Source organism: Elephas maximus, chromosome 10 (genome assembly GCF_024166365.1).
Source record: "Elephas maximus indicus isolate mEleMax1 chromosome 10, mEleMax1 primary haplotype, whole genome shotgun sequence".
NCBI lineage: Eukaryota > Metazoa > Chordata > Mammalia > Proboscidea > Elephantidae > Elephas > Elephas maximus.
Genome location: NC_064828.1, coordinates 4,718,697 through 4,739,857, shown reverse-complemented (window position 1 = coordinate 4,739,857; position 21,161 = coordinate 4,718,697). Strand labels below are relative to the sequence as shown.

The 21,161-nt window shown below is 41.3% G+C and overlaps 1 protein-coding gene across 1 annotated transcript in view; it reads left to right on the top strand.

The window, feature by feature from the left end:
• The window catches only part of SLC27A2 (solute carrier family 27 member 2), a 60,300-nt gene that overhangs the window by 26,717 nt on the left and 12,422 nt on the right, over positions 1–21,161 (top strand). The window contains exons 5-6 of the mRNA XM_049898690.1: positions 14,486–14,680; positions 20,619–20,709. Coding sequence (XP_049754647.1) covers positions 14,486–14,680; positions 20,619–20,709 — 286 coding nt within the window. The remainder of the gene's footprint in view (positions 1–14,485; positions 14,681–20,618; positions 20,710–21,161) is intronic.

Genomic DNA, 21,161 nt, shown 5'->3' with positions numbered 1-21,161 from the left:
TTATTCTGATTTTTTTGGCAGACACCACAAATTCCTGACCAAGGGTCATAATTAACTGTGAGCTGGGTTGAAACCTTTTCCACAGCAATTCCTGTTGATACCATTATTGAATTTTCTTCACATTAGTGTCCCACCTGGTCCTCAAGATTGCATGCCTCTCTATTAAATCCCAGAAATCCATATGGGGCTCTTCTGTTTGGCTTTTCTTCTCTCCCTGAACGACACCCTCTTGTCAGTTAGAAATCTCCTGGGGAGTGCATGTTGTTTCTGTTAGTTCTAATGCGAGCCACCTTTGGACTTGAGGAAGACAAACATGTTTGTGTGTAGCTCTCTTCAGGGCTCACATGCTCTCTTACAGCCTCACACATTACACATCCACCTGTTCTCTTAGTGTTCTCACAGAAAAATATGGGAAAACATAGGCAAGTTCAGTGTTTTACATCTTCAAAATATTTTATGGTGTTAAAAATAAAATCTTGTGTTAATTCAAAAGAATATCACAATATTTGATTGCTCTATGATTTAATAGACAGTTTGCAAAGTGGGGCAATGTTCTCTTCCTGCAAAAGAAAACCACTTCCAGAGAATAAAGATTTCACAGAAATTCACATAACTTTTCCTCAGTGAATACAAGTTCCATGGTGATGAAGTGCTTAGTGGTTACTGAGTTAACATTAAAAAGTAACTCCTGAAATTTGACTGTTTACTCATTTGTAGTTACGAGATCTCTTGAAATTAAAATTAAGGAAGCTTACAGTCTTTTTCATTAAATCATGATGGAATGGGTTTGTTATTGAGCGTTCTCTTTGAGCTGGAAAAAAAAAGTTTAACCATGTATCTTAGTCATCTAGTGCTGCTATAACAGAAATACCACAAGTGAACGGCTTTAACAAACAGAAATTTTTTCTCTCACAGTCTAGTAGGCTAGAAGTCTGAATTCAGGGCACCAGCTCCAGGGAGGTCTTTCTCTGTCAGGTCTGGGAGAAGGTCCTTCTCATCAATCTTCCCCTGGTCTAGGAGCTTCTCAACACAGGGACTCCAGGTCCAAAGGACACACTCTGCTCCTGGCGCAGCTTTCTTGGTGGTAAGAGGTCTTCTTCTTCTCTGCTCAATTCTCTCCTTTATATCTTAAAAGAGATTGATTGAACATACAGCCTAATCCTGTAGATTGAGTCCTGTCTCATTAACATAACTGCCTCTAATCCTGCCTCATTAACATTATACAGGTAGGATTTACAACACATAGGAACTGAGATCACAGAATGGTGGACAATCACACAATACCGAGAATCATGGCCTAGCCAAGTTGACACATGTTTTGGGGGGGGACACAATTCAACCTATAACACCATACTTCAGAGTTGACTAGTAATCTGGGGTGAAAAAAAGGCCAGCAAAGCTGCAGACAAGACTAGTTTTGGGTCAAGTAACTTTAGGCTTATGAGTAAGAAAAAGACCTCTTGACATCAGAGTAAAATGTTTGTGCTTAACAAAATGTTTTTTTCATGAAGATTTGGTATAGAACTCATGGATGACTCCTAATCTAGAAGTAGATTTAAAGTCCCTGTTTGCTGTTGCTTCCCTCCACTCTTGAGTTCTGGTTTGTCTGGAGAATACTTATAAGAATTGTAAGGAATGATCAAAGTTACTTTAAAAAATCTTCAGTTAAAGGGTTTAAAAAGCAGAGAGAGCCCAGATTATATGGATTTAAAGGGAGCCTAAAGAAAGATTTATGAAAAGGACTTCCAAACAGAAGTGGATAAAAACTAGGACTGATAGTGGAAGACTCTGGGTCAATGTAATTAGGAACTTTCTATCCGTTTCTCAGCCTAGAAGAATAGGCTGTCTCTGGAGGAGCTAACACCACCACCATTCTCCAAGCACTGGATATCAGGGAAACGATTTCCACCGTACTTGAGCACCTAAAGCAAATAATACCCACTTTACAGACAGCATAGCTCATCAGCAAAATCTAGGGCCAGTGTTGGGAAAGCAGAGGCTGCTACTCTTCTCCTCCCATCTTTTTAACCGTATTCAGGATCTCCTATAGCATAGCAGAGGTCTATGGAGGGATACTCCCAGTCACCCTTAGACCAGTGGTTCAGATGTGGCTCAGTGGATTTAAGATAGTAGTTAAGAGCATGACCTTTGGAGTCAGCAGACCTGAATCCTGATGCTACCACTTGAGCAACATAGTTAACTTCTCTAAGTCTCAGTTTCCCGTCAGCCAACAGGGGAAAAATAGTACCTACCACATAGGAGGAAACCCTGGTGGTGTAGTGGTTAAGTGCTACGGCTGCTAACCAAAAAGTCGGCAGCTCGAATCTACCAGGTGCTCCTTGGAAACTCTACGAGGCAGTTCTACTCTGTCCCATAGGGTCACCATGAGTCAGAATCGACTCGATGGCAGTGGGTTTGGGTTTTGTACCATATAGGACGACTGTGAGATAATATATGTAAAGAGCACCTTGCATTTAGTAAATGTTCGACAGATGGTAGCTATTATTATTTTCAGTGCCCAACAGTGTGTAGCTCAGAATAGCTCAATATGTATTTGTTGAATGAATCAATAAAAATTCTGCCCCACATACACAAGGTAAGAAATAAAAGAAGAAATTCAAATTAGTCAGTTAAGCATGTTGATCTAAGGTGAATAGAGGTTGGATAGAGAAGCTATTGACTGAAAATCGTTTTTACAGGATTATGGTTTAACATCCCTTATCTGTGTTATCTGTCTTCATTGGTATATTTGGGCCTTAGCTTCCAGAGCACCACTTACAGTGAAAGGCCAGCTCCTTGGTCAATGCCCGTCTGGTTTATTTTGTGTGGTGTGCAGTTGACAGCTCCCATGCTGTTTGTGTGGTTGCCTAGTAAAGCAATGTAATTTAAGGAAATTATTTATTGAAACAGGATATTGCTAAAACTGCTTGTTTCTCCACTCCAATGAGCAACTGTAGTTACAACAAAGGGTCTAAAAGAAGCTTTATGCCACCTGTTGGAAATGTGACCCAGGTGAGAGGAGAAGGAGGAAGAAAAAGGAACCAGAAGAGAGTTCCAGGGACCACACACAGAGGTCATATAATATTTAGAAGGGGAAATAAGATAGCTCAGAACCCTTAAACAGCTGAATAGACTCAGCTTACCTCCCTAGAGATGTCTGCCTTCCTTGCAAAAGTCGATAACCTCTGCGGCCTCTTCCAGCTTATAATTTCTATCTTCACATGACCTTCATACACACAGAAAAGAGAAGGGAGGGCTATACAGCAGCACAGAGTGGAGCGTGACCAATTTGATCTGTGGGGCCAGGAAAGTGGGTAGGAGAGCAGAATCAAAGAAGGTTTGCCAGAGAAGGTGAATTTTCAAGGGAGCAGAGACATTTTCCAGGGAAAGAAGGGCTATGGTTAGCTGGAACATCTTGTGCCAAGCACTGGAATGAAGAACCTGGTGTATAAGAAACTGCAAACAGTGTGACAGGAAATAAAACTGATTAGCAGGCTGGGGCCAGGTGAGACTTATGCTGAGGCTTAAATGTGAAAATGGCAAAGCAGCACTGAAGAGGTGTTTGAGGAAGAGTGAGCTGGGAGACAGCTTTCCTAGAATACATAAATACAGACCTATGTGATTTCAGAGAGCACGCTTTTCCTTAATTAAAAAAAAATAATACTGACACACGCATAGTTTAAGAATCAAATAGTCCTGAAAGGCTTTTGAATGAAGAATGCTGTTGATGCCACTTATCTGTCCCTACCCGTTCTCCCAGCTTACCACCCAGAGGCTGACACTTTTAACTCTTAGAGCAGTTTCTTATCTGAACTCAGTATTTTTAAATTAAATGCTTATACTCTGTCTTAGTTATCTAGTGCTACTACAGTGGAAATACTACAAGTGGATGGCTTTAACAAACAGAAATTTATTCTCTTACAGCTCAGGAGGCTAGAAGTCCAATTTCAGGGTGCCAGTTCTGGGGGAAGGCTTTCTCCCTCTTTCGACTCTGGGGAATGTCCTTGTCATCAATTTTCCCCTCTAACAGCTTCTCAGCATAGGGACCCCGAGTCCAAAGGATGAACTCTGCTCCCAACTCTTCTTTCTAGGTGGTGGGAGGTCCCTCTCCTCTCTGCTCAACCTCACTTTTATATCTCAAAAGAGATTGACTCATGTTACAATCTAATCCTGTAGACTGAGTCCTCCCTTGTTAACATAACTGTCTCTAATCCTGCTTCATTAACATTATAGAGGTTAGGGTTTATAACACATAGGATAATCATATAAGATCACAATATGGTAGATAATCACACAATACTGGGAATCATGGCATAGCCAAGTTGACACATGTTTTGGGGGAAAACATAATTCAATCCATGACATTCCACCCTTTGCCCCCGCCGCCAAATTCATGTCCTTGCCACATGTAAAACACTTATATCCCATCATATCATCCCAAAAGTCTTATATCAACTCCTAAGTCCAGATTTCATCCAGGGGCAAAATTCCTCTTCATCTGTGAAATCTAGAATACATGTTATCTGCTTCCAAAGTACGGTGGTGGAACAGGCGTAAGGTAGGCATTTCCTTACAAATGGGAGAAATTGAAGAGAAGGAAGGGATAAGAGGCACTAGGCAAGTCAGCAGAACACGTTACATTAGCCCTCGAGGCTTGAAAATAATCCTCTGTTCACTGAGACCGTTTAGGCAATGACCCTGCCCTCCAAACTCTGGATGTTGGCCACACTTTCAGAATTCTGGGTGGAGGCCCCTCAACCCTGGGCTTCAGCTCCACATTCCAGGCCCGCTGGTACAGCAACTCTGCTCCCTCAGATTTGGGCAGCCCCATTCTTGTAGTCTGTCTGATTGACGACTCTACTCACTTGACCCCCAGCAGGCCCCATTCTTCTGCCCTTTGGACATGGCAGCCCTGCCTCCTCAGCTTTGGGCAGTGGATCTGGCCCCACCCCACTGGCACTTGTGAATGGCAGCCCCACACTCTGGAACTGACTTGCTGAAGATCTGACTTTGAAAACTAGGAGGTCGTGGCCCAACCCTTTGAGATGAGACAGCTCTGCTTCCCGTGTTCCTTGTCTCTTCAGCTTCTGCTTCCCGGTTCCTTGACCTCTAGGCCACCTTGGGCCCTTGGGCCAGCCCAGCACCTGCCTTGCTTGGGCAAGTGTTCCATAGCTCTTTAGCTCCACTGATAAGTGCCTGGAGGCACCCCACTCTGCCAGTAAACCTCGGCAAGAAGGCACTCAGCCCTCTTGCTCTGTGGGTTACAAGCCTAGCTCCACCGATAACTGCCTGGAGGCACCCCACTCCACCAGGAAGCCTCCTGCCCAAAGGCACCCAGCACTCTCACTCTGTGGGTCAGCTCTTGCGCCGTCATGTGCCAGTTTCCTGGTTCTGTTGCTGCCATTTCTCTGCTGCTGCTTCTTGCCATCTGAGCCATCTCTGATGTTACAGTTTTCCTCACTTCCTTCTGAGTCTTCACCAGAATTGTCTTTGATGTCCATAGTTCCACCAACAGTCTCTTCAAGGAAATCTAGGCTTTTACTGTTAGACACTTTAAAACTCTTCCAGCCCCTACCCATTACTCAATTCCAAAACTGCTCCCACATTTTACGTATCTGTTAGAGCAGCACCCTACTCTCAGCACCAAATTCTGTCTTAGATATGTGGTGTTGCTATTACAGAAATACCACAAGTAGATGGCTTTAATAGTTTATTCTGTCACCATTCAGGAGGCTAGAAGTCTAAATTCAGGGTACCAACTCTAGGGGAAAGCTTTCTCTGTCTGTTGGCTCTGGGGGAAGATCCTTGTCATCAATATTCCCCCAGTCTAGGAGCTTCTCAGCACAGAGACCTCAGGTCCAAAGGATCTGCTCTGCTCCCGGCTCTTCTTTCTAGGTAGCAGGAGATCCCCCTCCTGTCTGCTCCATTATTCCTTTTATATCTCAAAAGAGATTGACTCAAGATATAACCCAATCTGTAGATCGAGTCCTGCCGCATTAATATTATAGAGGTTAGGATTTACAACACGTAGGATAATCACATCAGATAACAATGTGGTGAACAACCACACAATACGTGGAATCATGGTCTAACCAAGTTGACACATATTTTTAGGGGGACACAGTTCAATACATGACATACTGCTCTCTTGATTTATCAATTTTAGACATTATTGATTTCCTATTGTGCTAGATGGAGATTAAGCTCTTTGTTTCTCTCTCCCATCTTTCCAACATCACAATTTGTGATATTTAGTGCTCGCGTTATCTTGCCCTTAATACAGCACTGGTGAGCCAAGTAATATGCTATGAACAAACTCTTGAACACAGTTTTGTTTTTCCTGGAATTAATCACTTCCCTGTTCATTTTATTAGTTTCCATAGTTTCTATTTTTAAGTCTTATCGCACCTTCCAACAGCCTCGAAGTAAAATTTTCCTCAAGGTGAAATCTATCATAGGATATAATTTCCTTTTTTTCTCTTATTTTTCCTCTTATTCTTCTGCACCAATCTGGACTAGTTGCTCTTTCGGCCCAGGGATTCCTTTGCCTTTCTTTCCTGTATCTTGTGTCTTCCTCTTGTTTTACTCTCTTATTTGGATGGAGCACTTCCTCTAGTAACTTCCTGAAGGTGGGTAAATAGGAGGTAAGTTTTCTGAGACTTTGAATTTCTGAAACTATTCTTGTTGTATACTTGATTGATAATTTGGCTGGATATAGAATTTTAGGTGGGCAATAATTTTCAGTTAGAATTTTTAAGGTACCACTCCTTTGTCTTCTAGCTCCTAGTGTTGCTGTTAGTAATTCAGGTCATTTTTATAGAATCTTGCCTTTATCCTTAGTAGTCTGAAATTTCATCATGGTGTCCCCCACCCCCCTCCATTGCATCTGGCATTCGGTGGACCCTTTCAATCTGGAAATTCAGGTCCTTCAGTCCTAGAAAGTTTTCTTGTATTATTTCTTTAATGATTTCTTCCTCTCCATTTTCTCTATTCTTTTTCCTGATTTCCAGTCAATTAGATGTTAAACCTTTTGGATGGATCCTCTAATTTCCTTATCTAGTCTCCCCACATGGCCATCACTTGATCTTTTTGTCTAACTCTCTAAAATTTCTCAGCTTGATCTTCTAACCTTTCTATGAATATTTTAAAATTTTACTCATATTTTTATTTTTCAGAAGGCCTTATTCCCTTGATTTTTTATAACACCCTATTATTGTTTCATGGCTACAATTATTTTCTCTTATATCTATGAGGATATTAATTCTAGTTTTTCAGAAGTTTTCTCCTCCATGAATTGATGCTGTTTTCATCTTTTCTTTTGATGATATTTTCTGTTAGAGGCTTTCCTCAGGTGTCTGAAGATCCCTGATGTCTGTTCATATTTAAAAGTAAGGCAACAAAAAGATGTTTTAGAGTTGTATGTGGGGAGGCCTAATTATCTGGTGAGCTGCTCTGTTGGGTGATGGCGCAGTGAGCGAAAATCTAGTTCCTATAGGAATTTTCTGGGAAAGCTTAGTCCTTCCTAAGAATGACCCTCCTCCAATCTCCTGCCTGCAAGCATAAACCTGGCTACTGGAGTTTTGGGAACTGTGCAGGCAAAGGGACCTGGGAGTCTCCCAGGTCAGTATGTAGGCATTTGCTCAATCTCTATTTTTGGTGCCTCACCCTGCCCTCCTCTGCTTTTGGGGTCCTTGAGTCCAAAGATTTTCTAGGTCTTTCAGAGAATAAACCTCCTATTTAATTCAGGGGTAGGGAGGGGAGTGGCAGGTTTGCTACTACTCACACTGACTTTAAACCAATCCTCTATTTTCAAGCCTGATACCTCACCTAACCCTTAGTTGTATTTGGCACCTCCAATCTCTCAGCCTTCATTTTGGGGCCCTGTTGTGCTACCTGTGTGATCTTGGGCAAATTATTTTAAGCTTTCCATGACTCCATGCCTTCAATTGTAATATGAGCAAATACTTTATTCCCTATCAAATTTGGGTGGAGTTCTTTTGAAACCTAAGTAACATAATACAGGCCAAGTGCCTGAAACACAGCATAAGTGAAAGTTTTCTCTTACTCTAATTACCTGGTGCACTACATTCCCCTCTGGGCACCTGACCTCTCACCCTTCATCAGTCATTAAATCTCTGTGGATTTAAGTCTCCCAGGTGTGTTTGTGTGCTACACCTTAGCTATAAATGAACAAAACCTTTGATCCTTATTAAAGAAAAAGCAGGTGACCTTTGGCCTAAAAAGCAGTTCCTTTGAGGAGTGGCTTTGGAGATGGGGAAAAACTTTTTCTCTTATGGGAAGGGAAAAACCAAGTAGTACTCTCAGCCACTGGGGGACGAAAGCTTAGGTGAGGACTTGACACCTAAGAAGGCTCCAGGATCTCCCAGTTTGTGTTCACAAATATTTTTAGCCTACGGCCTTAATCCCTTCTGCTGGTGTAATAAGATCCCTCGCTTGTGTGATGAAAACTGAGCCCAGGCTGTTGTGAGTACTGGCCCAGCTACCTGCCGCCCACAGGCGACAGTTGCACCTGTGAGGCTGTCCAGCTTCCTGCACATCGAGGACACTTGCAGCCACCTGGACCTGAAGTCCTGTCCTTGTGCAGATGTCTCAGTCATTAACTGTTGAATGGAGAAGTTGAGGATTTCCTGGTGGAGGTCATTTCGTTTACTGCAGGGATTACGCTATATGCAAAGCACAGGTTTAGGCACTGTGGATGATGTAGAGATATATTGGGCCTCAAAGGAGTTTATAATTCAGTAGGGGAGAAAGATATTCAACACTAATTAGACAAGGGAATGAGCTATGTAAGAGAATGGGAGAAGGGCTGATTGTGGGCTGCGTGTAGAATAAGTGTTTCCACATCAGAGTGCTAGTTTGGAGCTATTCACGCAGGTCTGCAAGCAGGTAAGCTTCTAGGTTGTCGTACTTTTAAGTGATAAGTATTCTTCAGGTATTCGTGATATTTTATTCTTGGAGTGACAGTGAGGTATGGCAGTGTGGGAGGTGCAGGTGGTCTCTGAAAAGCTGACAATTTTTGGTGAGGAGTATAATGTCTTATGGACAGGATTACCCTGTATTCATTATCCAAATGGGAATACTTTTGAGAGTGAAGGGAGTGTTATTAATAATCACATCAGGACAATAGGTATAAACCAGGACTGGTTCTGGCAAACGAGCCATATGGTCACCCTGCTGACAGGTACTTGGTAATTATAAAAGGGAATAGATTCAGGGATCTGTGGACCTAGGGAGCTGATTAAGAGAATAGGTTCCCACTCACTGGAATGTCTTGAACTCATGCTGGTTAAGCACTCTACTACTAGCCGAAAGGTTGGCAGTTTGAACCCATCCAGAGATACCTTGGAAGATAGCCCTGGCGATCTGCTTCCGAAAGGTCGCAGCTTTGAAAACCTTATGGAGCAGTCTACTCTAACCCACATGGAGTCACCATGAGTTGGAATCAACTTGACGTCAACTAACAACAGCAGGACACATGCAGGGTCAAAAAGTTTCTCAGGTGATACTCCTGAACACCATGGTTAAGAAACACTGGGGCCTCTGGTCTCTCTTTACACATTTCCTCCTCAGACTCTCCCGGGGGGTCAGTTTTCAGCAGTGACCAGTATCTCTCTACTTGTCCATTTAGGACTCCCAAAAGAGCTTTACCAACTAAGTGTTGATCAAAGAGCTACTTACAAATGAAACACATATATATGCTGTGTCCCTGGCCCCATAGTTCCTCCCATGTGGCAACCAATTCAAGGTTGTTTTGTTTTGTTTTTTAATTGTATTTTGTATCTCCCTTCCCCTTTTCTGAGAACTGCTGGTCTCTCACTTTGAACAATTCTTTCCAAAGAGGAGCTCATTCCAAAATTTCTTCACAGTGATTTCATAGTATAGGAAATAATGTAGAAAATGCTCTCTACAACATTTGCTCATTTAAGCAAATTGCTGTTTGTCTTGGCTTCCTAGTGCTTCTGTAACAGAAATACCCTAAGTAGGTGGCTTTAAAGAACAAAAATTTATTTTCTCACAGTTCTGGAGGCTAAAAGTCCGAAATCAGGGCCTCAGCCATATCAATTCCTTCCTTGTCTGTAGGCCCAGACATTCCTTGGTTCCTGGCAGTCCTCATGTGGCAGCTGTCTTTTCCCATGTGTGCATGTATGGAAGCTCCCAGAGTAGGACAAATGGTTCGGCACTCAACTACTGGTCAAAAAGTTGGCAGTTCCGACCCACCAAGAGGCACCTCAGAAGCCAAGCCTAGCGATCTGCTTCCAAAAGGTCAGAGCAGTGAAAACCCTATGGAGCAGCTCTACTCTAACGCACATGGGGTTCCCATGAGTCAGAATTGACTCGACAGAAATTAACAGCAACAACAGATGAAAGAAAGAATATGTGAAGAACTAAACCACTTTGGCATAAGTGTGTGTGTCTGTATTTATGCTTCTCTTTATATAATTTATATAATTCAGAAGTAATTTGGGTTAGGATCCACCCTATGCTGGTATGACTTCAACTGATTGACTACATTGTATTGGATTATGTAAGATCATTATATTACATTACATTACAATCACAGGTATATTTTGAGGGGACACACTTTAATTCATAAACTGTTGATCAAAAAATTAACATTTGATGACAAAATTAACATTTGATGTGAGAAGAGAGTCCTAGGTACCTAGTACCTTTATTCCATTCCATTCTGTTTTTTGCAAGAATGAAAGTCATAGACTAACAGAATTTGCAAGCTAAAATTGTACTTACTTATCTGTCACTCCCACCATGCTATAATCTCCTTGAGGATATAAATTGCTTTATTAACATAAAGTATCATTAACGCTAGGTTTAGACATACTTGTAGGGACGTCATAAATGTAATGGTAAAATGAAAAGCAACCTGGTCCTAGCCTCACCTTCATTGCTGACACAAGCTTTCCTTTCAGTCCTTACACTCAAAACAGCTCTTCCTTTGTGAGTTTTATTTATAGCAAAGTGTATTCTTCTCAGGCCATCTGAAGCAACTGGGAACCAGTTTCCACCCTCTCTTCCCCTTCCTATCTCCTTGGGACAGTTTTATTGTCTTGATTTGGCCTTTGACATATCTTGTGACCTCTGAGTCCATCTGTTAAATGAGGGAATGATCAAGATTCCCTCTGGGCCTTCCAGGTCCTAACATTATTGCCCTTTAACGACTTTGTAGAAAATGGTTCTCTCTCTCATTGGACTATGTCCTCAGTTTTCTTCGTTGTTGTCAAGTGAAAACACTTGCTTCGGTATAAGAGATGCTACACAGAATCCTACTGGTTATAGGTTGTATCAGGTCTTTCCTACATACCCCCTCCTTTCTGGAAATTCAAGGAAACTATTAACACATAATTCCAACTTTAGATTGGGTATGGATTAAATGTTGACATCACCTAGTTCTATCTGATTGCCTCATCTTGTCCCTTAAAAACCAAAATGGGAAAATCTGAATATTAAATTAGAGTTCTAGCTGTCAGACGACACTGCGTGTGTGTGGGAGGGAGTTGCGGGTGTTGAGTATATGTGTGGTGGGCAGGGTCAAGGTGGTGGAGTAGTCAGACACTTCCGGTTATCCCTCTTAAAACAAAGACCCAAAAAACAAGTGAAACGATTATATATATGACAGGCTAGGAGCCCTGAACATCAAAGGCAAAGTTAGGAAACCTGACCGGGGGAGGGAGAGATGGTTCAGAAGTGGCCAGGAGTTGCCAGACCTGACTTGGCAGGGCCTGGCGCCCCTCAGGCACGATCCCCTGGTACAACCGTGGTGGAGCTGGCAGTAGCGTTTGGGATGTGGTTTTCTCAGGGTGAGACAGTGAACCGCACCACCTGCTCACACCTCCGGAATCTGAGAATAACAACGCTCAAAAGATAAGTGCTTGTGTCTAATTTACTGCCACCCCAGCCCCCAAGTCAGCTTTAGTGGCAGTTGATTTCCCTGGACCTGAGATAGGTCCTGTTGCATGCCGTAAGCCATTCTCCTGGCCTTGGAGAAGAATAAATTCACAATTGGGGAAAAGATAATCTGTCAACTCCACTAAGCTGGGGAGCTCAGGACAGAAGTGGCACCTGTCCAGGCACAAACAGTCCACAGACTTTGAATGCTTTTCACCCCTCTGCGGACCTGTGTGGGCCCATGTCAGGAGCTTGGGCCCTTGTTGGCAGACTGCAATGGTGTATGTGCCTGAGATCTGACTTCAGCTGTTTCAGCTGTGCAGTGGAGAGGCGGGTTTTTGACATCTGATACTGCTCTGCTATTAAACAGGGCCCTCACCTACCCACATCAGGGCCCTGAGGACTGATGGTTCCACCCACATCACCTAGCCACCCACTACAGGGGTCCAAGGATAAGTGTTGCCTCCCAGTCCTTACAGCCAAAAGCACTGGTTGCCAGTGGTCCAACTGCAGAATCCAACCACCTGTGTGCTCTAGGGAACAGGGACATGCTCTCCTTGAAGACATTTGGGACAGTTGTCAATCCCCTGCCTTGCTCAGAGCGTGACCACCTGCTGCAACCAGATACCTGTGCCTATACCAACCACCCCTACCCCTCTAAGACTGTAGGACAGAGCCTGCACCACACACTTGGTGGCCAACTACCTGGACATCTGAGCTGAATCCACACAAGAAAAGTGAATGGACTCCTAGGCTCATATACCTGGTAGGAGCTCTAACAATCTGGTGACGGGACGTTAGAGCTTCAAAGGCACAAATAAGCTACCTCACTCAAGCAGCCTATTTGAGCATATCAAAACAAAACAAAGCAAAAAGCTAAGATACAGTAAGCAAAGATAAAATAATACAGTAATTTATAGATGGCTCGGAGACAACAGTCAATATCAAATCACATACAGAAGCAGGCCATGAGTGCTTCAACAAGCTCCCAAAACAAAGAATCAAGGAATCTTCTGGATGAAGATATTTTCCTGGAATTACCAGAGGTCGAATACAAAAGATTAATATACAGAACTCATCAAGAGATCAGGAAGGAGATCAGGCAAAATGCAGAACAAGCCAAGGAACACACAGATAAAGCAGTTGAGGAAATTAAGAAGGTTATTCAAGAGCATAATGACAAATTTAATAGGCTGAACGAATTCATAGAGAGACAGCAATCAGAAATTCAGAAGATTAACAAAATTACAGAATTAGGCAACTCAATAGAAAGAGGAGCAGAATTGAGGAAATGGAAGGTGGAATTAGTGACATTGAAGATGAAACACGCGGCACCAATATATTCAAAGAAAAATCAGATAAAAGAATTTTTAAAATGAAGAAACCCTAAGAATCATGTGGACGCTAGAGAGAGAAATAAACCTACGAATGATTGGAGTCCCAGAACAGGGAGGGAGAACAGAAAATACAGAGAGAATTGTTAAAGATTTGTTGGCAGAAAACTTCCCTGATATCATGAAAGATGAGAAGATATCTATCCAAGATGCTCATTGAACCCCACATAAGGTAGATCCCAAAAGAAAGCCACCAAGACATATTATAACCAAACTTGCCAAAACCAAAGATAAAGAGAGAATTTTAAGAGTGGCTACAGATAAATTAAGTCACCTACAAAGGAGAGTCAATAAGAATAACCTCAGACGACTCTGCAGAAACCATGCAGGCAAGAAGGCAATGGGATGACATATGTAAACCGTCGAAGGAAAAAAAATTGCCAGCCAAGAACCATATATCCAGCAAAACTGTCTCTCAAATATGAAGGTGAAATTAGGACATTTCCAGATAAACAGAAGTTTTAGGGAATTTGCAGAAACCTAACCAAAACTACAAGAATCCTGAAGGGAGTCCTCTGGTTAGAAAATCAATAACATCAAATGTGTGTGTGGCTGTCAGAAAAGGCTTGCACTAAGGTGAATTTGTATCCAAAGCAATATGGAAAAATATAAAGGTAATTATTGTTGTTATTGTTAGGCACTATCACGTCAGTTCTGACTCATAGCGACTCTATATACAACAGAATGAAACACTGCCCGGCTCCATGTCCTCTTCTGAATCCAGCTTGAACTTCTGGCAATTCTTTGTCTATGTACTGGTGCTAGCATTTTTGAATGATCTTCAGCAAAATTTTCTTGCATATGATATTAATGATATTGTTCGATGATTTCCACATTCTGTTGGATCACCTTTCTTTGGAATGGGTACAAATATGGATCTTTCCTAGTTGGTGAGCCAGGTCACTGCCTTCCAAATTTCTTGGCATTGATGAGTGAGCACTTCCAGAGCTGCATCCATTTGTTGAAACATCTCAATTGGTGTTCCCTCAATTCCTGGAGCCTTGTTTTTCTCATTTCCCTTCAGTGCAGCTTGGACTTCTTCCTTCAATACCATTGGTTCTTGATCATATGCTACCTCCTGAAATGGTTGAATGTCAACCAATTATTAATATAAGAGTACATCTGTATATTTTCAATGTGATCTCTTTCTTCTCCCCCTACCACAGAAACCAAATGATCGTGATCATAAAGTGAGGCTGGCAATGGGAAATGGCTTGCGAGCAGATGTTTGGAGAGAATTTGTCAAGCGATTTGGGGACATTCATATTTATGAGTTCTATGCTGCCACCGAAGGGAACATTGGATTTCTGAATTATACAAGAAAAGTCGGTGCTGTTGGCAGAGTAAACTACCTACAGAGAGTAAGTGCATTGAAAAATGAGAGGATTTGGTAGTATCACAGAGAAGTTTTGCTCATTCTCTGTGACGATGACTTCAGAAAGTTAGAATCCTACAATATAAAAATCCTTAATTTCTGTTAATCACAGCCCATTATGCCTTTGCTATCTGCAACTTACGTGAAGTCTTCTTGATGCCATTAATACTTGTATATAATTTTTTAAAAATTATTATGTTCCTTAAGAAGCCCTGTAGTGCAGTGGTTAAGCATTCAGCTGCTAACTGAAAGGCCAGCAGTTTGAATCCGCCAGCCACTCACAGTGGAAAGATGTGGTACTCTGCATCTGTACAGATCACATCCTTGGAAGCCCTATGGGGCAGCTCTACTCTGTCCTCTAGGGTCACTATGAGTCAGAATCGACTCAATGGCAATTGACTGGGTTTTATGTTCCTTAGGCCTCCGTTTCATCATCTGAAGGTTACTGTGCACTGTGAAATGTCACATTTCCCTTTAGTGGTCCTGCACATCAGAATCACCTGGTAGCTTTTTATATACACAGGTTCAGAGCCCTACCCCTTGAGCTTTGAATTCAGTTGTCCTAGGGTGCTGGCTTTTTTAAAAAGCTGTGTACCAGGGTTAAGAACCACTGTCCTAGACCTTCAAGAGACCTGGGATGCATCCCAGTTCCAGAATCTGGTGAACATCTATCTTCGCCTAATAATTCCATAAGGAAGAGATTTCTTATTTTTAAGCCAGTTCACATAGCAGTGTCTTCACCCTCCCACTCATTTTATGGCCTGGAATCTCTGTACAATCTGTTTGCCTTTTTAGTGTTTGCACAGTCAGTCTTCTAGATGACCAACTATTCTGCAGAATTCCAGGAATATTCAGGGAATGCTGAGACTCCATTGGCTTGAGCAGTTACTGCCATCATCATGCCTCTGGGCAGCCCATCCTGCCTGACCACACAGCAGCCAGCCCTGCCAGAGCCCCCAGGCTAACCTGCGTCTCCATGGACTGACCGGCAAAATGCAGAAGACAGTTGTCCATGTGCATAAGAGCTGTGGTTCTGGAGGTCAAATCCCAGCAGCACCTTATACTAGCTAAGTGACCTTGGACACTTGGGCCTTAGTTTCACCATCTATAAGGCAGAGGTGAAAAGAGAAAACATAGAGCCAGTGTCTGGCCCAGACCAGCCATTAATAGGGAAAAGCGTTATTGAAAGGATTGAGTAATTGTTACTTATAATGATTATTATCATTCCATTTCTTATGTTTTGGCCTGACCTCAAAACATTACTGAGTTCAAGGAGCCTCTCCAATAATGACTACCAAAGCTGAGCTACTCAGGTCCCTTCACTGTCCTCCAGACCTGCATTGTCTAATAAGGTAGCTCCTCCCTGCATGTGGCTATTTAATTTTAAATTATGTAAGTAAAATTTTAAATTAGGCTCTATTCCCATCAAGTCCCTGGGTGATACAAATGGTTAGCAAGCCTGGCTCCTAACTGAAAGATTGAAAGTTCCAAAGAGTCAGCCATTGAAAACCCTATGGAGCACAGTTCTACTCTGACACACACGGGGCCACCGTGACTCAGCATCAGTTGGTTTGGGTTATACTTGCACTGGCTACATTTCAAGTGCTCAATAGCCACATATGGCTGTTGTTAAACTGACAGGCACGTGGGAGAATACGGCTAGTGGCTACCACACCGAGCAGTGCAGACGTAAAACATTTCCATCATCACAGAAAAGCCTGTGGAGCAGACTAAGAATGGATTTTTACTCCCCAGGGGACCCACTGCTAAGAGGGTCAGCCTTTTATAGTTAATCAATGTCCAACTTGAACTAGCCCAAATCTTAGAGACTAACTAGTTTAGAAAGAGGGAGCGCAAAACCTGAGATCTCCTAGCACGCAGAGAATTTAAAATTTTCTACTTGGCCTAATAGCATGTAAAACTGAGGCATGGGATATCCATCTGCAAAAAAGTGAAACAAGACCCATACTTCACTCCATGCACAAAAACTAACTCCAAATGGATCAAAGACCTAAATATAAAATCTACAGTGGTAAAGATCATGGAAGAAAAAATAAGGACAACGCTAGGAGCCCTGATACTTGGCATAAACAGTATACAAAACATTACCAGCAATGCAGAAGAGAAACTAGATAACTGGCAGCTCCTAAAAATCAAACACCTATGCTCATCCAAAGACTTCACCAAAAGAGTAAAAAGATTACCTACAGACTGGGAAAAAGTTTTTAGCTATGACATTTCCGATCAGCACCGGATCTCTAAAATCTACGTGATACTGCAAAAACTCAACTACAAAAAGACAAACAACCCAATTAAGAGATGGGCAAAGGATATGAACAGGCACTTCACTAAAGAAGACATTCAGGCAGCAAACAGATACTTGAGGAAACGCTCACGATCATTAGCCATTAGAGAAATGCAAATTAAAGCTACAATGAGATTCCATCTCACTCCAACAAGCCTGGCATTAATCCAAAAAGCACAAAGTAATGTTGGAGAGGTTGTGGAGAGACTGGAACACTTAAACACTGCTGATGGGAATGTAAAATTTTATAACCACCTTGGAAATCGATATGGAGCTTGCTTAAAAAGCTAGAAGTAGAACTACCATACGATCCCACAATCCCACTCCTTGGAATATATCCTAGAGGAATAAGAGCCTTTACACGAACAGATATATGCACACCAATGTTCATTGCAGCACTGTTTACAATAGCAAAAAGATGGAAGCAACCAAGGTGCCCATCATTGGATGAATGGACAGATTATGGTATATTCACAGAGTGGAATATGCATCGATGAAGAACGATGATGAATCCATGAAACATTTCATAACATGGAGGAATCTGGAAGGCATTACGCTGAGTGAAATTAGTCAGTTGCAAAAGGACAAATATTGTACAAGGCCACTGTTATAAGAACTTGAGAAATAGTTTAAATACAAAAGAAAATATTCTTTGTTGGTTACAAGAGAGGGGAGGAAGGGAGGGAGAGGGGTTTTCGCTAATTAGATAGTAGATAAGAACGATTTTAGGTGAAGGGAAAAACAACACACAATACAGGAGAGGTCAGCACAACTGGATTAAACCAAAAGCAAAGAAGTCTCCTGAATAAACTGAACACTTCGAAGGCCAGCATAGGAGGGGTGGTTGTTTGGGGACCATGGTTTCAGGGGACATCTAAGTCAATTGGCATAATAAAATCTATTAAGATACCATTCTGCATCCTACTTTGGAGAGTGATGTCTGGGGTCCTAAATGCCAGCAAGCAGCCATCCAAGATGCATCAATTGGTCTCAACCCAACCGAAGCAAAGGAGAATGAAGAACACCAAAGACACAAGGTAATTATAAGCCCAAGAGACAGAAAGGGCCATATAAACCAGAAACTACATCAGCCTGAGACCAGAAGAACCGGATGGTGCCTGGCTACAACCGATGACTGCCCTGACAGGGAATACAACAGAGAACCCGTGAGGGAGCAGGAGAGCAGTGGGATGCAGACTGCAAATTCTTGTAAAAAGACCAGACTTGGTTTGACTGAGACAAGAAGGACCCTGGTGGTCATGGTCCCCAGACCTTCTGTTAGCCCAAGACAGGAACCATTCCCAAAGCCAACTCTTCAGACCGGGATTGGACTGGACAATGGGACAGAAAATGATACTGGTGAAGAGTAAGCTCCTTAGATCAAGTAGCCACATGAGACTATGTTGGCATTTCCTGTCTGGAGGGGAAATGGGAGGGCGGAGGGGATCAGAAGCTGGCCAAATGGACACGAAAAGAGAGAGTGGAGAGAAGGATTGTACTGTCTCATTACGGGGAGAGCAATTAGGAGTATATAGCAAAGTGTGTATAAATTTTTGTATGAGAGGCTGACTTAATTTGTAAACTTGCACTTAAAGCACACACACACACACACACACACAAAAAAAAAAAAAACAGGCATGGTACAGGCTGTCTGAGACTATTGCTACTATTGACCCTTAAAAAGATGAGTTACAAAGAAACTTTTGGTATAAACCAAAGCTGAGGACCTTATAAGCTGGTGCTGTGTATTAGTAGTTATTCGCTTTCTCATCCATTCATTGCCTTGTTCTATTGTTAGATTTTCTACTTTAAACAAGACCATGTTTTTATTTGTTTGATTTCTTTTTTAATTTTTAGAAAAGAAGAATATACCCCTGCAATTGATGTTGAAAGAAGCAGTAGTTACTACCCAGAACTTTTTGACATTCTTGCAAATTAACAAGTTCTATATTTGTTGGTTATGAATGCTGCTTGTTTTTTAATTATCAGCTAATATGGTTAATGAGCCCTGATGGCACAAAGGTTAAGCACTCCGCTGTGAACCAAAAGGCTGGCAGTTCAAACCCAGCAGCCTTTCTTCGGGAGAAAAGACCTGGTGATTAGTTCTTGTAAAGACTACAGTTTAGGAAGCCTTTTTTACAGGGCAGTTCTGCTCCATCCTATAAGGTTGCGATGAGTCAGAATCAACTCGACAGCACACAACAATGATTGATTAGCTTACCACATAGACTTCAATATAAATTTGAAATGGACACAGTAATCATGACTAATTATTGAATACAATTACTGTCATATTTGCATTTTTCAATAGGGAAAGTACTATACTTATTGTTTGTACTGAATTAATTAAATTTAAATTAATTATAGTATAAACTAAATATAATGGAGTTTAATAATTTTACAGTCTTGGGAATAAAATAATTACACCACTGATCCTTAAATATATTAAAGATAAAAGTGATGGACAAATTCAGCAATGGTTAATGGTGATGGTTGAACAACGTGATGCACGTAATTAATATCACTGAACTGTACATGTGAAGATTGTAGAAATGGCCAATGTTTTGATACCTATATATTTCACACAATTAAAAAATCTTTTCAGCAGAATATCAAGGAAATCTATGTATCTGTCAATCATCTATCATCTCTATCTCTCTATCATCTATCTGTACATATGTATGTAGGAAACCCTGGTGGCATTAAGTACTACAGCTGCTGACCAAAATTTCTGCAGTTTGAATATGTATGTACGTATATATGTATGTATATGAGAACATGCCCCTGGAAATAAACCAAAAAACCAAACCCACTGCCGTCGAGTCAATTCCGACTCATAGCGGCTTTATAGGACAGAGTAGAACTTCCCCGTAGATTTTCCAAGGAGCGCCTGGTGAATTCGAACCACTGACCTTTATGGTTAGCAGCCATAGCACTAAACCACCATGCCACCAGGGTTTCCCCCTGGAAATAAGTATCATATAAATATAAATGTAAATGTAAATATAAATAATAAATATAAATATAAATATGAGGCTATACAAGAGTTTAAAAACCTATTTCTTATATGCTCACTGGAAAACATGTATGAGACTATTCCTAGCAACTTTATGATAATCCCAAACTAGAAATAATCCAAATGCCCATTAACAGGAGAATAAACAAATAAATGGTAGTATATTCATAAAAAGAAAAGCTGCATGGCAATAAAAAATAACAAACCAGTGGTACACACACCAACATAAATATCACCAGCACTCTTTAGGATGATGTTTTATATCTGTACCTGGGTGGTAGTTGCATGGCCCTGGTGGTGCAGTGGTTAAGCACTTAGTTGCTAACTGAAAGGTTGGCAGTTCAAACTCACCAGCCACTCTGTGATAGAAAGAGTGGCAGTCCACTCCTGTAAATCAGAGCAGTTCTACTCTGTCCTACTGTGTTGCTATGAGTTGGAATCAACTCATTGGCAACCGATTTGGTTTTGTTTTAGATGTATGTAAAAATTCATCAAGTTGTGCACTTAAGATTGGTGTACTTTATGTACCTAGTTGTATGTATTTATATATGACAATAAAAAATGACAATTTGCACTCAAAATCATATATTTTAATTTTGATAGAAAATTATAACTTACGAGCTGATTAAATATGATGTGGAGAAAGATGAGCCTGTCCGAGATGGAAATGGATATTGCATCAAAGTTCCCAAAGGTACAGTGGACTTTTAAATTAACCTGTGCCTTTTTTTTTCTTACTGTGGCTTTTAAGGGCTAACATACCGTTGCTAAAATGAACACATGGTAAATTTATCAGAATTGGAAAAAAGAGCTTTAGTTAAAGAAATGCCAAAAGGTGTCAGTTTACCCCTACATGTAACATAATTATAATTTTAATTACAATGAACAACTTCTTGCTTTTGAGGTAAGCGTTTTGTAAAAAGGATTTTTTAATTATGCTTATAAAACTGTAATTTTAGGTGATCTTTACTTTTAAACTCAAAGTGCTCCGTGTTTTTCTAATTATGTGCATAAATAATTATTCAGTAAAAGATTAGCATTGGAAGAATTACAAACATGGGGCCGTATAGAATAATGTACCGTGTGTGTGTTTAATATGTATATGTGTTTAACGTATATGCATAGTCAATACATACATGTACGTGT